Source organism: Ilyonectria robusta (assembly GCF_021365365.1).
Source record: "Ilyonectria robusta strain PMI_751 chromosome Unknown BGZ61scaffold_5, whole genome shotgun sequence".
Lineage (NCBI taxonomy): Eukaryota > Fungi > Ascomycota > Sordariomycetes > Hypocreales > Nectriaceae > Ilyonectria > Ilyonectria robusta.
Window position 1 is genome coordinate 437,216 of NW_025764439.1, and position 15,757 is coordinate 452,972.

The 15,757-nt window shown below is 52.1% G+C and overlaps 5 protein-coding genes across 5 annotated transcripts; 3 read left to right on the forward strand and 2 right to left on the reverse strand.

The window, feature by feature from the left end:
* Positions 1-440: 440 nt before the first annotated feature.
* On the reverse strand, positions 441-1,760 carry BGZ61DRAFT_515424 (Isochorismatase-like protein; the record flags this gene model as incomplete). The annotated part of the gene is made up of 4 exons (XM_046252242.1): positions 441-1,102; positions 1,246-1,308; positions 1,380-1,387; positions 1,749-1,760. The coding sequence occupies 4 exons, from the start codon at positions 1,758-1,760 to the stop codon at positions 496-498; spliced, it is 690 nt and encodes a 229-aa protein (XP_046107342.1). The 3' UTR covers positions 441-495.
* A 636-nt stretch (positions 1,761-2,396) lies between these two features.
* BGZ61DRAFT_446153 (uncharacterized protein) lies at positions 2,397-3,085 on the reverse strand. Its single transcript, XM_046245185.1, has one exon. It carries the CDS (start codon positions 3,018-3,020, stop codon positions 2,694-2,696), a length of 327 nt encoding a protein of 108 aa, XP_046107343.1. The 5' UTR covers positions 3,021-3,085; the 3' UTR covers positions 2,397-2,693.
* Positions 3,086-8,854: 5,769 nt separating this feature from the next.
* On the forward strand, positions 8,855-10,790 carry BGZ61DRAFT_346345 (integral peroxisomal membrane peroxin-domain-containing protein; the record flags this gene model as incomplete). Its single annotated transcript, XM_046239868.1, has 2 exons — positions 8,855-10,219; positions 10,275-10,790. The coding sequence occupies 2 exons, from the start codon at positions 8,855-8,857 to the stop codon at positions 10,788-10,790; spliced, it is 1,881 nt and encodes a 626-aa protein (XP_046107344.1).
* A 739-nt stretch (positions 10,791-11,529) lies between these two features.
* Positions 11,530-12,883, forward strand: BGZ61DRAFT_414990 (uncharacterized protein; the record flags this gene model as incomplete). The annotated part of the gene is made up of 2 exons (XM_046243341.1): positions 11,530-12,257; positions 12,314-12,883. The coding sequence occupies 2 exons, from the start codon at positions 11,530-11,532 to the stop codon at positions 12,690-12,692; spliced, it is 1,107 nt and encodes a 368-aa protein (XP_046107345.1). The 3' UTR covers positions 12,693-12,883.
* Positions 12,884-13,383: 500 nt separating this feature from the next.
* BGZ61DRAFT_446163 (putative Rho-associated protein kinase) lies at positions 13,384-14,567 on the forward strand. The gene has a single exon (XM_046245186.1). It carries the CDS (start codon positions 13,598-13,600, stop codon positions 14,561-14,563), a length of 966 nt encoding a protein of 321 aa, XP_046107346.1. The 5' UTR covers positions 13,384-13,597; the 3' UTR covers positions 14,564-14,567.
* Positions 14,568-15,757: the final 1,190 nt, after the last annotated feature.

A 15,757-nucleotide genomic window follows, 5' to 3' on the forward strand; every position in this document is an offset into this window, starting at 1 on the left:
CGTCACAGCAGCTGGGGCCCTTACAGTAGCCCTCGCGGCCTCACACGAAGCTGCAGTGGCACCCGCCAGAATAATAGCCAGGTCGGGTTAAAGATACGAGCTTTTCGGGGAAGCTACCGAGTTGGGGTTTTTAAACGATTTAACGGCAGCCGGGCTTGCAGGCTGTTAGATTGCGTAACATAACTGTTGAATACACTTATTATTCATTACATTCCCTGACTTACACTGTACTTTTGGTGTGGCGAGGGGGGGGGGGGGGAAGAGTGGGGTCATGGGGTCATGGGGTCATGTGATTTTATTGTGTGATGAGCAATACTCTTACTTATTCGGTCCTGAGCAGTAGTGAATGAACACAGGAGTTCCTGGCAGTTTGAAAAGCACGACTATCTCCGCTCCTCCTCGAATTACCAAAGGCTGTTCTCTCAGCTTCAGTCCATACTAGTAATCCAGCTCCATGCTAGTAATCCAGCTCCATACTAGTAATCCAGCTCCATACTAGTAGTCCAGCTCCGCTGCCTTCGCAAGGGCCTTGCAGCTGGTGAGAAAGCCCCAGGCTCGGACACAGTTGAACTCGTAAGTTGCCTTTGCATATGGCAGGCTATCTGTTCCACAACCGTCCTTCAACATCATGGTGTCAAAGCCTTGAGCATGGGCGTCTTGCAGAGTAGAGCCGACGCACTGATCGGTGCTGACGCCCGAGAACAGGAGAGTGCGGATTCCTTCCCTTTTCAGATACTCGCCCATGGCAGACTTCTCGTTCCAGAGACCAGAGTTGCGATTCTTGTGAATCCAAACGTCTGGGCGGGCCGCTTTCTTGCCCTCCTCGTACGCACCGGCCAAAGGCCCATGTAGGGCAGTGTTCCAGGTTCCTCTCATCATCACGCGGCCGGCGTTGACCCGGCTGCCATCCTCCAGGACGATTTCTCCAAGCTCAGTGCCTGGCAGTCTGTTGAGATTCGGCCGTTCACCGCATTTGAGGAAGTTTGCTGGGTCGTTGGGGTCGCCCTGCACGTCTCCAAGGCCGTCTTGGTTGGGTCGATTTTGACGTTGACGGTTTCGCAATCGAGGTGGACGCCGTTCTCTGGCAAGTTCGAGCTTGGGTCTGCTGGATGTGTCAGATCCCAGCCATCACGAGACCAAATCCAAGTGTTTCCCTCTGTCCCTACGAGAATCCTCTGGTCGTGAGGATTCTCGAGAGAATTCCCAGTGAGATCCTTGGTCAATATGGTAGCCATTCTCACTGACGGGGAAGATTGAGCGGAGGTAAGGGTCAGAGGCCTGATATATTCGTCAGTGGCAGGAGAGTGACTGCGTAGAAGCAGCAACAGAGGAAATGTTGTTAAGTAAAGTTATACGCAGATGGATGCTTGGGGCCTTACCTAGGTACCTAACTATTGGTTATGCGCCTGTGCAAAATTGCGCAATATTATTGGTTGTGCCATTCAGCACCCTAAACATGACTAATCACAAAAATGCCAATCACTGTTCAATGAACAGCGGAAGAAGTAGTCATAATCAGGGAGCATGGGTCGTCTCTGGAGACAAAGACGTTTGTTCAGCCACACAGCGAGGACGTGAATAGGTATAATTGAGACAAGAAAAAGAACAAAGAAGCGGGCGCTCCGTGATCATAAAGAGACTACTTCGGTGCCAAGTGATCAGACTTGCGAGAACACAACGCACCTACACTTTTCAAGAACGCCAAAACCACAAGTTTGCAGAACTTCCGATCCACTCCAGGCTCATACGCTTAGCAACATGGTGAGAACCCTACCACCTCCTGAAAGACCACTATATATGTGCCTGGAACACTTCCTTGGCCTCGCGAAGCAACACTATCTGGACGCCGAAAACAGAAGATGCTCTCTCGATTTCGTACTACGAACACTTGGAGTTACAAAGCTCGAGGGCGGAGCAAACAAGACACTTACGCCACCGACTCGAATACAGCCCAGGCGAGCAGCCAAGGAAAATGTGCAGGCCAAAATTGAGGAGCAAAAAAAAAGAAAGCGACAATGTACCACAAAAGCTCCTGCCTCGAGAGAGAAGAGACAACGGATTTTCGGTGATTTCGAACCCACGTCCGCGCAACAGCAAACGCATTGGCCGGAGATCGAGGCTAAACTGAAACAATTGATCCAAGAAGGAGGTCAGCTCCATCTGAGAAATGGACGTTGTGCGTACGGAAGTGAGCCATGGAGCTGTATGCCTTGTAGAGTACTAGAGGCTGGGCTAGCAGGCTGGAATGATTCGAGAGGGACGGCCCCAGTTGCGAAGATGGACCTTGTCGGAGAACTGTTCGATATTTCGCCATGGAATTACTTGGAATTGCTCAAACCAAACAAGCTGGGTTTCGGGGACCTGTCATTTGTTGTTGACTCTTGTAAGAATACGATGATTTTGGTATTATAGACAGATATAATTTTATGTCCAATCTTGCTCCACTTGGGATCATAAACTGTCCTCCGACGAAGGCACCTTCTTCATGCCCTAGGTCGGTGTCTGCGTTGGTGGTGTTCTTCCACGACTGATCCTGCCAGGTCGCGAAATTGGATTTACTGGAGCCTTTCTCTCCATTCTCAAAGCAGCCCAATCTGGAGCATATCAAATGGTGTTGAGGTTTGGTCAAACTCGTGATTTGAACCTAAATCTCCTGATGCATGGCTAGCGCGTTGCCTCATGGGAGGAGAAGGCTATTCCTCATCTCGGTTTTTCGCGTCGCTGGGGTATATGAGTGTTGTTAACCCCAGGATAACGGAAAGAGGAAACGGTAAAGGAACCACGGGAGTGGTGATGAGGGCGATTGCCATGGTTTGTTTCATTTGTTGACGGGCGACGGGATCCTTGATGTCCTGTCCTTTTTGTTGTGTAGAACTGTTGTTGGCCGTCGAGTTATTCCCGGGAGAGCCAGCCCTGCGAGCCCCTCTGGTTCCCCTCTTCCGAGGCTTGAACGCACCGTTCCTTGGATTGGGGCTCGAGTTTCGAGTGGCATTGGAATTTTGGCGCGACGAGTTGTTCATGGTGGATAATGAATGGTCTGAGCGGTTCGGGGCGATTCTGGGCGATTCTTGTAACAAATGGAGATTCAATCGGATGTGGATGAACTCTGCTGTTTATAAGACACGACGAATGCCCCCCTTTTAACGTGCGCTAGTGGCTGGATTCTCAAGTGAAGACGACAGGCATCTGTTGGTGTCTCATTTTGGTTTCGCATGCTGGAGGAGGGTATCAGGTCAGGTGTATCACTTCGGCCACCCATGTAACAAAAGCCTGCCAAATAAAATGAACCCTGGGCCATAACTTTTTGGATTATGACCTACCTGCCGAGCCGGCGGGTGGTTTTACAGACAGTGCTGCGGGAACGTGTTCAGTGCTTGGACCCTGGTGAACTCGGCGCCCGGGCTTTAGACAGTGCCCAGGCTGCTCGGCATCTTCCGGAGTGTTCAGTACGCGCTCATATCCCAGGCGCAAGACATCAATGACGTTCCATTGGATTCCATCGAGCGCCAGAACAATGTCGCGTCGGAGCTCTGTGCTCCATAACCCGACAATGGGGTGCTGTCCAACGGGATTAAGCAGCTTTCCGATGGGATATTGGGTCGCGAAGTCGAATTTATCGACCCAGGGATCTGTGCTCGATCGAGCCACAAGCTTCGGTCTGCTGTGCAAACCGTAGTAGTACCCCTCCTGTTCTTCGAAGCTGGGGGCCATCGAGGGTTCGTAAAGAAGAATGACTTGTGTGTTGGCGGGGGAATAATATGGTTGGGGAGAATCGTTCGTAGAGGGGGGCACCTTGGTCTTAAATGCTGTTTAAATAAGTATTGCTCTTTGCATGTATTCTGTATCTTACTCATATTATCCTCCTAAAGTAAAACCTTGGAAAAGATAATTTTTCTAAAGACTAATATTTAGTCTTTACTTTTTGTAATAGTAATATTTTATTTTATTTCTTAGATCTAATTTAATAGGAATAATAAATATTTAGTACTATCTTTAACTACCATATACATAAGGCAGATAGATATCTTAGTTGACATGACACTTTAGTACAGAAACTTGCTACCTGTATGCAAATAGCGATATTCTCGTGAGTAGCAAGGCTCATTTGAATTCTCCTCGTCAACAAAATTTTCGCAGATATCCGGGTTGCCCAAACCTTGCGGTGACTCACGAGCGAAGCCGTTAAACCACCCGAGATGTGAAGCACCTTCACTAGGTACTAAGTACCTCCTATAGTTACCTTAGGGGCTAAAGTTAGGGGCTAAAGTTAGGTACGGAGTTACTTCCAGGCATAGGTAATAAGCGAGATACCCGATCGGATGCCAGGAGGTTTTCGAGGCGTCTACCAATCGTAGGCGGTATCTTGCCTGTGAATGCATGGTTTGCCAATATGTCACCCGAACATGGAGCAGGAGGCTTGCAGGTAATTGTCTGTGTGGCAATACCGGCATAGTCATGAAACAGTGTTTTGACTCTTATTCTCGCCTCACCTTAGCGAGTCAGGAAGCTCCGGTCGCAACGGGTGATCCTAGAGTAATACCGGGACCTAATAAGCATTCGGCTTAAAATCATCGATACGCCTATGTGAAAGTATAGAAGCCTTACTGGCCCCCAAACAAACCCGGGGACTGAAGGGTAATGTAGCGCAAGTGAAGTTTGGGTCCAAAACGATGCAGGAAAAATTTCTTGGATGGAACACACTTGAGACGCCACCTACCTTGCCGGTGGTACGATGGCGTCAAGGTCAACAGACAAAATTGTAAAATGTGGCTCGACCAAGAGGAGGTAGGGTAAAAGTACTGCAAGTTTGTTTGATTTATTCTAGAATCTCAAACCGTTATTCCCTGATGTACATCTCCGGCCATGCTTTGACGGGCGCTCATTTCGAGGCGGTTTAAACCTCAAACACCCAAACAAGCTTGCCTCAAAAAGGCAGCCTTCATGTACTGCGCACCTTGGACTTATAATAGAGGCCAGATATCATTTGTGAGCCAAGACCAAGAGTCTTTCGGTCTAGCATGGAATAACAGCGAGGCAATGGATAATGCTGGCCAGACCCTTCAGCGCGGCCCTCGACGGACCAACGTCATTGACGGCGATAAGGCCTCTTATCAGTTAAGATGTTGCCCCTCCAAAGGAGCGGGGTTCTGCGCCGGACAAGCTCCGTCCGACTCAGCGGCGCGGATTTTGCGTCGGCAAACTCGCCAAGAACGACCAAGGATCCATCCAGTACAGTAGTGTACGCAGAAACGTACTGTGCATGGAAAAGGATGCGATTTGAGCAGGTTACGGTTGGCTGATGGCCTGCAGCGCGGGTTACGTGCATCGCATCTGACAGGCGAGACAGGGTTCCTACGAGGGTCCGCGTCCAATGCCCTTACAGTACAACCTCCGACCGTGGCCGTGACGAACCACGCCGCCGTAGATGTCGTATGGACGGATGTTGGAGACGCCCGGACAGTGGCAACACTAACCACCAAGGGATCGTCACCTGAGAGCGGACGCTAGCAGCCACCGAGCGTCAACTCGCCGCTTCTCTGAGGGGTACGAGGCGGAGGTGGCGACGCTTCTTTTGCTGGCGTCTCCGGCAGTTGAGCAGCCCGTTCGATGGAGCAAGGTCCGGCCTGACTTGTGTGCCTGCGCGTCATCCGCGTTCATAGTCATCCCCAGAAGATTCGAGACGGCGCACGGCAGATCCGTTATCGCGGACCGTCTCGTACCACCACTTACGACTGTGGTCCCGCCTGCGGATCAGGCAAGTCAGGACACCTCCAGTCCGCTAAGCTGGCGCCAAAATCACTCAGATGCTGCACGCGGGTCTCGTGCTCTCCACAAGGCCTTTCCCAGATTGCCAACCACGGTACATCCAGCTCAGTGCCCCTCATCGAGGGGTGGGGCGTCAATGTAAGAGTCGCACAAAGCCCGCATCCACGCGGAAAGCCCGCATCCACGCGGAAAGCCCGCATTCCTCCGGGCAGTCAGGGCTCGTCTATAAAGGTCGTGCATCGTCCTGCAACAAGGGTGGTTCCCTCTTCCCAGTAACGATTCATCCAGAAACAACTTCCAACCAATTTCCAACAATCCTCCCTCAGGTTTCACCTACCCCCACCAAACAACAATCACAATGGCTGGCGACTGCGGATGCTCCGGTGCTTCTAGCTGCAACTGCGGCTCCACCTGTTCGTAACCCCCTCTTCGTCTTCCCCTCTTGAGGGCCTCTCCATGTTTGAATGGGAAACTGACAAGGCTGGTGGTTCAGGCTCTTGCTCCGGCTGCAAGTAAACGACTCTCTTTTCTTCGTCAAACACCAATATGACCAGAAATCATTGAGATACCACCCCCGTGGCACTTGCCACCATTCTACCTCGGTCTGAGACGTTGGTCGTTCTTGTTCGAATTCGTCGAAATTTGTCGAAACGGGTTATGGGTTCATGAGCGCCGGGATATCATCCCAGATTTGCTGGTGGGACATGGGGTTTGCTAGCTTTAGTCCATCCTTGAACTAAATTTCATATGTGACTACTTCGTTGCGCCTTGGATGCATCAGGTGTGAATGTCTCTGCCGTAAATGGGGGTTTGATTGAGGTACGGAGCTGTCCATTCTGGAATAGGCAGGTGAGTGATGGCTTGCCCGTTGTTAGACCGGAGAAGTGCCTGATGTTGGCATATCCACAGTTGCGAAGGCTTGGACGTAAGCAATCTATTGAGACATCACACTCAAGATGTGAGGCTCGGAATGTCGAGTGTTCGGAGGTAATGATGGCGATAACTGGTAGAGCCTCGTGGCATGTTACCTAGGTAGCTACTTGCCAGTCAGGAAGCATCGATATGTCAAGAGTATAGTTGCCTGCAGCTATTGATCGATCGATCAATACCCTGGTATACTTGGAGTCACTCTATCTCCAACGCCCAGTCTTCAATGCTTATCCGAACTTCATCGTGGGGTGGTTGACGGTGGAGCGCAGGCTTCACGTTGCTCCCCGCCTTGGAGCAAGTCTGTCGCTGAATCCATCCTTGCCAAATTTTAATAATTGTATCCTTTTCGACCTGGAAACCAAGGTTTACCGTGTGTAACATTCTTCGCCGTCACTTACGGTCAGCCCCGGACCATCTACCCCTAGTCCAACCCCACGATCTGATCAACGCCACCTGTGGGACCTGCGATTTTCGTCTCCTAGCCACCATCTCCGTCACTTGTGTCGTGTTTTATATCCTTCGAATCCATCAGCGACAAATGGCAATCTCCTTGAACATTAAGGCCCAAGCGGCCGGATTATCTCACAAACCGGCGAGTGGTGCTGGAGAGGATGGCCGCGCGAACTGGCTGCGACACCTAGACACGCATGAGTGTCGGAACTGTCCTTGGTCATGACTGGACTGCTACACACGGATATCTAACATAATTGCTGCGCATTTTCTCTAGTGACACTAAGGAAGATGAGGGTATGGCAGAGTACAACTCGAGACCCTTGCTCAACCAGTCGTATGGCTGTATTGGCCTAGTCACACAACCCTCCGATCCTGCTGCGACTGAACCGGAAGGATGCGTTTGTGTTGTGCGACGGCAGCCAGCCACTCACTTTTTTCTTCTTTGTTTATTTGTCTAGAATTAAGCAATGTTGGCTCCCTCAATCTTATCTGACTTATTGCGCATTATTTCCATCGTTTGGAGCAAAATTTGGAGCAAACGCACGTGGAGGAGCAAACTTACCAGCCACCAAGAGAGCAAAATCCGGGGAAGCTGGCGTGATAAGTCGCTAGACAAGACAGGGACATAACATGGAAACGGGAGGGAAACACGCCACGGCACGGAGCACACGCCCGCCTTGACCCCTTTTTCCTTTCAAGACATCGAAAACAAAGGCCCTTATTAGCGCGCAGTCCAATCCCAGAGGGATGGACGCTTCTTGACTCGAGCTCCAAGCCCGCGAACGGCGGCTTCTAGGCTGGGTTCGGCTTATAGCGGTTGGTTTGGCATGTGATTGCCGAAACAGAGGGCTGACTGCGCCATCTGATTGACGGCTCACGTGGGACATGTCATTCCTGGGCTCCCGAGCAGAACGGCCGCCCATCTGTCCCAAGATTTGCGAGTTGTTTTCTGCTTCTTAGTTTACTGAACCAAACTCATCCGTCCTTGCTTCCCTGTTTTCATCCCATCCTCCTCAACGCCTTTATTATTTCTGTGGCTTTTGCTGGGCAAACGTGGTTCTGCCGCTAAGGCTTGCGCTGGCACGACGCGGGGCACAGACGCAAACACCAATGACGTCTGGATTCCGGGGGTGACGGCGCTGAAGCCCGCAGAACAGCTGGTCATAGATGGCGGCCCTGGTGAGTAAACTGTCACTGGCTTATTGGCGATGGACGTTTCTTTTACGTCTACATTTTCACACTGCGCATCATCGTCTTTTTTATCCTCTTCCCATCCTGTCTCTCATCCTGTCTCTCATCCTCTCCTCTCCTCTCTCCTCTCTCCTCTCCATCGTAACCCCACACAAATCCACCTGCCCAAGCTCTCGTCGCGAAAAAGGAAAAGTGGCGTCGCGCAATGACATAGCTGCCTCCGTTCTATCCGGCAAGGCCTGGGCGTAGTCAGCCCTCTGACGTGACTGACTTGTTCCTCGCGACAAGGCTGAGCAATCACGCCAAAACCGTCAGGAACCAACTGAACACCTTCTCCGTCGTCTATTCACACGCAGAGCACAGCTAGGCTGCAGCTCAAGCTCCAGCTCCTCCCGCACGGCATCGCACTCTGCTCTTTGCGACTCGGCCGCCGCTCCCATTCACTGCAACCGCTGACCACTCCCGTTTACTCTTCTCGCAGGACACTCCTTGGTTGTCGCACCTCTCGTCACCCATGTCGTCACGCGACGATGCGTCGATCGGCGCATCACCCTCCTCCTACGACTCTCATCCTGCCACAGGCGCGCCCCCGACCTACGCGACCTTCTCCCCCGTCACTCTCTCCGGAAACACTCCGTCCCGATCCTCTCGTCGATCTACCATCCTCGTCCACCAGAAGAGCCCGCTGCTTCTCGCCACGCCACCCCAAATCACCCGCGCCTTGGCCTATAGCCATCCGTTCCTCCTCCCGTTGAATACACTCGCCGGCCTTTTAACCTGGAGCACGGGCGATCCGTGGGAAAGCTTTCTCTTGGTCTGCGCATTCTGGGCCATTGTTCTATATGGAGACATCGTGGTTACCTGGGCTGGACCCGTCGTCGTTGGCGCAGGGCTCATCGCCGGCATGTATGGCCGGAGGTACAGTCCTCTGAGTAGTAGCGGATGGACTGAACCTCGAAGCCTCTTCCGGGATGCCAGCTCCAAGAAGTCTGGCCAGGCAGCCACCGACGGGACCCAACAGAAGGCTGGCAACAACGACAAGAAGCAAGCAAAACACAAGAGGGGAAACTCCGAAGTCACAAACACGAAGCACCAAAAGACACTAGACGAGATTGTCGAGACACTCAAGGAGTTTACTGGGAGGTGCAACACTCTCCTAGAGCCTATGTTGGAGCTGACCGATTTCGTCAGCACCCAGAGGACTCCGACAAGTGCCACTACCCGGCCTGCTCTGACCGTCATCTTCATGCGGTTGCTGATCATCACCCCCATATGGATCGCTTTGACTATTCCGCCATGGCGAGTCATCACCACAAGACGTGTTGTCCTAGTGGCAGGCACCATTATCCTAACCTGGCATGCCCGAGTCATGAGAGTCTTTAGAGCTCTCCTTTGGAGGAGTTTGACGGTGCGGCGACTTGCAGCCGGAATCACCGGTCTCTACTTTGATGCTCCTGACAAGTTGCCTGAGGATGATCTGAATGCATCAGGAAAGGGCAAGGGCCGTATGGAATCCGAGCTTACCAAGGCCCTCCGAAACCCGGCTAGCCTTCAAACAAATCACCGACGATCCGGTAGCACTAGAACTGCAGGGGTCAAATTTACCTTTATCATCTACGAGAACCAGAGACGATGGCTTGGTCTGGGCTGGACGAACAGTTTGTTTGCGTACGAGCGTCCCGCTTGGACCGACGAACACAACAACCCGGTGCCCGCCAGAGACGAATTCGAGCTGCCCGAGGTCGAGGATGGAAGCCGTATGGTGTGGCGATGGGTAGAGGGAAGTCGATGGCGAGTAGATGGGGTTCCGGACGATCAGGGACCGGTGGATTACGATAACGAGGAAGGCAAAAACGGATGGATCTTCTATGATAACAAGGTATGTGACCTCACGAACCCTCGCTTAATGATACCCCTGCTAATAACCCCCACAGTGGCAAAACGGTCAACGAGGTCAGGATGGTTGGAGCCGATGGACGAGGCGAAGGAAATGGTACCACGATGCCGAGTTGGTCGAGGTCGACGAATCCAAGCTTCATGAGCTGGATGCGTCAGAGCCCAACGGCGCCGCTTCCACACCCGCAGCCGCAGGAGCAGGATACAGCACCACCAATGAAAAGATGGTCACATCACGATCCGGCGCTGGAGTACCTATAATTGACCAAACGATTGCCGAGGACCTCAGCACTGACGACGCGAGCTCCAGAGCCGACGATGCCCTGTCAGTACTATCGACGTCCTCGAGATCATTCTTCAGGTCACCCTTGATGCGAAAGCGACCCACTGACCGATCCGCGACGGATAAAGAGCGTATTAGGAGGACCAGCGACGTCCCTAACGAGGAAGACACCAGCAGTCTTGGGGCGGAGTTGACTGTAGAGATTCAGAAGCCAGGAAGAGACGGCGGGCACTGGGGGATTGGCGACGAGGCCAGAATGAGTCTTGAGTAATGCGAGTCGACTGACTGACTGACGAACATGCATCCATACCCTAGAGAACTGGGAACCCGGCGTTGATATTGCACACTACGATATGTTTGAGTATTTGAGCGACGACGGCACTGGCAGCGTTAGCAAACGGACGGCTTGGCGGGCATGGGTGGGAAGGACGGGATGGCGCAGGATTGACAAAGAGCTTGTAAGACTACGGGAACTAAACTTCATCACGAGCACTTCTACACGCACCGGTTCGCGGAACAAAGACCCGCGGTGATTTTCCCCGTCGCAACTGTCCTCCCTTGTACCAAGGGACCCATGATCATCCAACGGTGAGATCGTGGAACGCTTCTGTGATGGCTCTGTTCTCCGGCTGGAACAAAGGCCATGAACTGTACAACTTACGCGATGGTGACGAAGGCTACGCGATGCAACAGGAGTAAGTAGTTAAAAGCCCGGTCAACGGTAGTTTGTTTGATGCTGCTGCCAACGTATCTTTGCTTTCTGCTCGCTTCCGTCTCTTCCAAGTCAGGTTTCAGTCTAAAGTTACCAATACTCCCAATATCAGCCGCGCATCACTTCACTTCCCGCTTAGCAGTTAATCACTGCACACGTGTTCCGCGTTGCAAACACCACCACCGTATTCAAGTCCAGTGAACCGCACATGGCCTCGTCCTCGAGTTCCTCCACACATCGTCCACGACGAACCTCGCGCGCCTCGTCGCGCGCACCGAAATCACCTCCCCGAGCCACCATGGACGTTGCTCAGGCGCAAGACCAGGACACCCCGCGTCCTCGCCGCAAGCGCGTTCGCAGGAATACCCTCACGCTCTCCATCTCTCCTGAGGCTCCGCCCGGGGGCGTTCCTCGTGCGCAGCCGTCGCCGCGCTTCTTTCTGGGCCCCGAGCCTTCGCCCACTGTGTCGACGTATCTGCCTCCCGAAAGTCTGGGCAGCCCGAGCTATGGAGCCCATTTCACGTCGCCGGAGTCGGTAGTGCCGGTCCTCGGAGGCTCGATTGACTCACCTCTAGAACCCGTTTACGAAGGTTCGATCAACTCGTCTTTGGGATCGGTCCTCGCCAGCTCGATTAACTCGTCTTTAGGGCCATGCTCTACCATATCAGAACATATCCCCTTGCGACCTTCGTCGACGGACACAGTGCGAGGGCCTACGACAGAACGAGATCCAACGCCTCCGCTCACACCGTTTCCGCCGTGGATCGACGATTCCGAAGAGGATTGGCAGGCGCGTGGGTGGCAAGATGGGCGTCAAGGAAACCGAGCAGCGCCGAAGCGGCAACGCGGGAGTATCAGGTATGGGCCTTTTGCCGTCGTGGAGCTTGAAACCAGGTGGCTTCTCAGCTCTATTCTCCACGGCGTTGTGTTGGCGCTGCAGTTTTCTATCGCACTGGCTGTATTCAGTGCTCTCATGTCCGTTGCTGTCTGGAAGAAACCCGACTCCGATGTACAGTTCTGGGAGTGGTAAGTTATTCCCCCTTGTTCAACGACCACTACACGATATGCTAATTATTTCGTAGGCTTTGGAACTTCGCCGAACCCTCCCTAATCGGAGTCCTCATCCTCTGTTCCGGTACCCTAGTGGCGCACGAAGTCAAGATACTCTCCGCCGTGGCCCTGCTCTACCTACAATGCGCCATCCTAGTCGTCACGACCGCAGCGAGCCTCATAATGTGGGCGCGCTGCATCGAGGAGCACAGCCGGGCGGTCAAGGGCGTCCTGATGGGATGCAATGTGTTGATGTGGGGGCTGGCATTGTTCGGGTTTGTGCGGGCGGTGGTGGTTTGGAAGATCGAGGCTGATATCGAGGAGGAGCGAGGGTTTGGGAGGGCACATGGGGCACAGGCGCTTACGTATGGGACGTTTGTGCCTTGGGATGAGGCAGGTCGTGATCACTAAGTAACATCTCCGGAGGTGTTTGCATAGAAAGGCTCGGCGGTTTAGTACCTCAGTACCACTCAGTCGTCAAGCCACCCAGTTACGAAGGCATGTGGTCGATATTAGGAGTTAGGCGTCGTTTTCGTTTCTAGGGGTTAAGCCACAGCACCATCAGCTCACATCACACCCATCATAATGATAATTGAGAACATACCACTCCAAATAGGTTGTACACAGATTGGCCTAGCCCATGGAAGTCTTGGCCCACCAATGTGTTCCTCTGTCGAGCCGTCCCTTTGTTAATCGAGGTCAGGCTGTCCTGGTCACATTCAATCTGATGAATGTGTATGAACGATATGGCGTGTTCAATAAGTCATCGTTTCATCATGAATCGCAATTCGAGTATTTCCTTCGCCGACACGTAGCTTCGTATACAGCGGTACTTTCTCTCCCCTCCCCCACTCTAGTATAGAGTCATCGGAGAAGTGCACATTTAGTATGGGCAGCTCCTCAGCTATCAACACAACTTGATTATATTGAATATCCTTTGCTCTACTATTATCAGATGTAACTGACTAGTTCAATCTTGAAGAATCCCACCATCTTCTCGGTATGATACTTCATCTCTGAGTATGACCTGATGACTAAATCGATTGAATTAGAAATGTGCTGGAACGAGATTGACCCCGTCAACATGCTGTGTGGTCATCCAGGACCCATGAGATGATTGCGTTGCCAATCAAACGTGGCCTAGAGGGGCTGGCCAATGGAAGAAGACGGCTTGACGGCAATAAAAAGTGGTGGGGCGAAGTCCGTGGATAGGTAGTTAAAATCTACTGCATCACCTCCTACCCCGTTTTTACATTTCTCAATATTCATCACGCTCACTCACTACTCCGTCGACCTTTTTTGCTTGATTGTATGCAATGTCTGGGCTGGGCTGGACATTTGAACAACTGGCCCAATATTTTGACCAGTCTTCATTCCCCCACGGCGAGCTCAACCCAATCATAAAACAACTGCTCGTGACTTGTCCTGGTTCATCTGTCTTCGGTATTGGCGGCCACTCTGTCGTGCTCTGGATCTCTCCCGATATAGCGGCAAAAGTGTCTCTCCAGTCAGGAGACGAGCGCTTATGTCACGAGCAAAAGATATTCGAATTGCTCGATAATTCAGAATGCCCACAGGTTATCCAATGCTTGTTCCGCGGCGTTGATATCAGTTTTCTCGAATTGATTCCGAACGGTACACTTTACGACCGAATGAGTATCAGCAAGCCTCGGCCAATTCTGCAATGGATGTTACAACTGTCATGCGCAGCCGCGTGTTTGGAGGCCCTGGGTTATGCTCATGGTGATATCAACCCACAAAATATCCTATTCGATATCAATGACCAGGTTAAACTTATCGACTTTGACCATTCGCCTAGGGTCGGCGATGAGCTTGACGTTGGCTATGAGCCCTATGTCCGACAACACAGAGAGATACTCGGCGGTGTCTACGGGATTGCTGGTTCAGTCACGGAGCAGTTCGCTCTAGGTTCAGTGTTTTGGTATATGACACGCGGCTCTGAGCTGTACTCCGAGCTGGAAGGATCTGACCAAGTAGACCGCTTGCTTGATGGCAAGTTTCCTACCACCGACCCGCAAGACCCCATCGATCGTATCATACGAAATTGTTGGAGTGGGGACTACTTCCAAATTGCAGATCTTGTGGACGACATTACGGACGCATTGGGAGTGGGAATACAAGTTCAAGGAGTCATTACTCCAAGTCAGAGATATGAGAGAAGGCAGCTATGTGAAAAGTATTACAGCATGGTGGACCCAGCTCATAAACTGATGAAAGCGAAAGGGGATGGAGTTCAGGGGAAAGGAGAAACACGGCTATGACGAGCCGACTACTACCGTATCAAGGGTAGCTTGTAATTTAATAAATTACACACTTTTCGTCCGTCCACAGATTGATTGTTCAGCGCTAACAAAAACTAACCCCTCAGCTCGACGAAGGTAACATGCGGTTTGTATTGAAATTTGACAGGTGCTCTTACTGGAATGGCGGCCAGGCGCTGCGATATGATTTTGTTGGAAGGATTGAGGTTTCCCCCTCGACTTCATGACCCTGGTGCCATGACAAAAGCTCTAGAGGATGTCCTAGATAGTGGTGACTTCGTAGGACTCAGGCTCATATTGCAGTACAAAAGAGGGCTTTCACGTTCATTAAAAATTAAGAATCATCACAATTGGAACAACAACAACCACCTTTCATTAAGTGCGCTCAGCATCACTGCGCAATCCGACAACACTTTGTGTACGTGCCAAGCCTTCCTTCCATCGCTGGCCACTTGACCGCCAGTCGACCTGCCCAAGCGTGCAGCATGGCTTTTGAACTACAGACCTTCCGTTGGCCCTGTGAAATTGGGTTTCGCGTTGAGATGCATGAAATTGGCCATCGACGGCGAAACTGCACCTTCGATGGGGTTGGAAATATGAGAGCGCGCAGCCCTTTGCGCAGTGGTGACGCCCAAGCATGCTTAGATCACCGGCGGCAGAGGAATTTGGAGGGACCATTTATCTCGATGCATTTCTACACGAATTGTTGATCCATGGAGGCATATCTGCCGACAGCTACAGAATATTGGCTATGCTCCATGGCATACAGACGACGGGGGACGTCGCGCTCCGCGTTGATGGGATGACCATGATGGCTGAGATACCGAGAGACTTTATTGCTGAGATCCAACCCGGCCCTACCGACAGACTTCGAGACGAAATATGGAGATGTCGAACAGGATCGCTTGCTGGGCGCCACTTTGGCTAGATGACCGCTTCACGCGTGACGCCAGCGGTGACGCTGCTCCGGCCTTTCCGTGGAGCACTCACCGTACTCGGGCTCGGCGAAAGCACTGATCGTTCCGAATGCCTTCAGGCTCACCTGCATGAAGGCAGGCGCGCAGATAGACTGGTCCCGATGTGACTGCTGTGCCACCAATTAATGCGGACAAGGATGTAATGCTTCGTTGGCGAGGCTTCCAACCAGTCCGATATCATTGTTCGCCTTGACATATGACAGACTCCATACGCTGC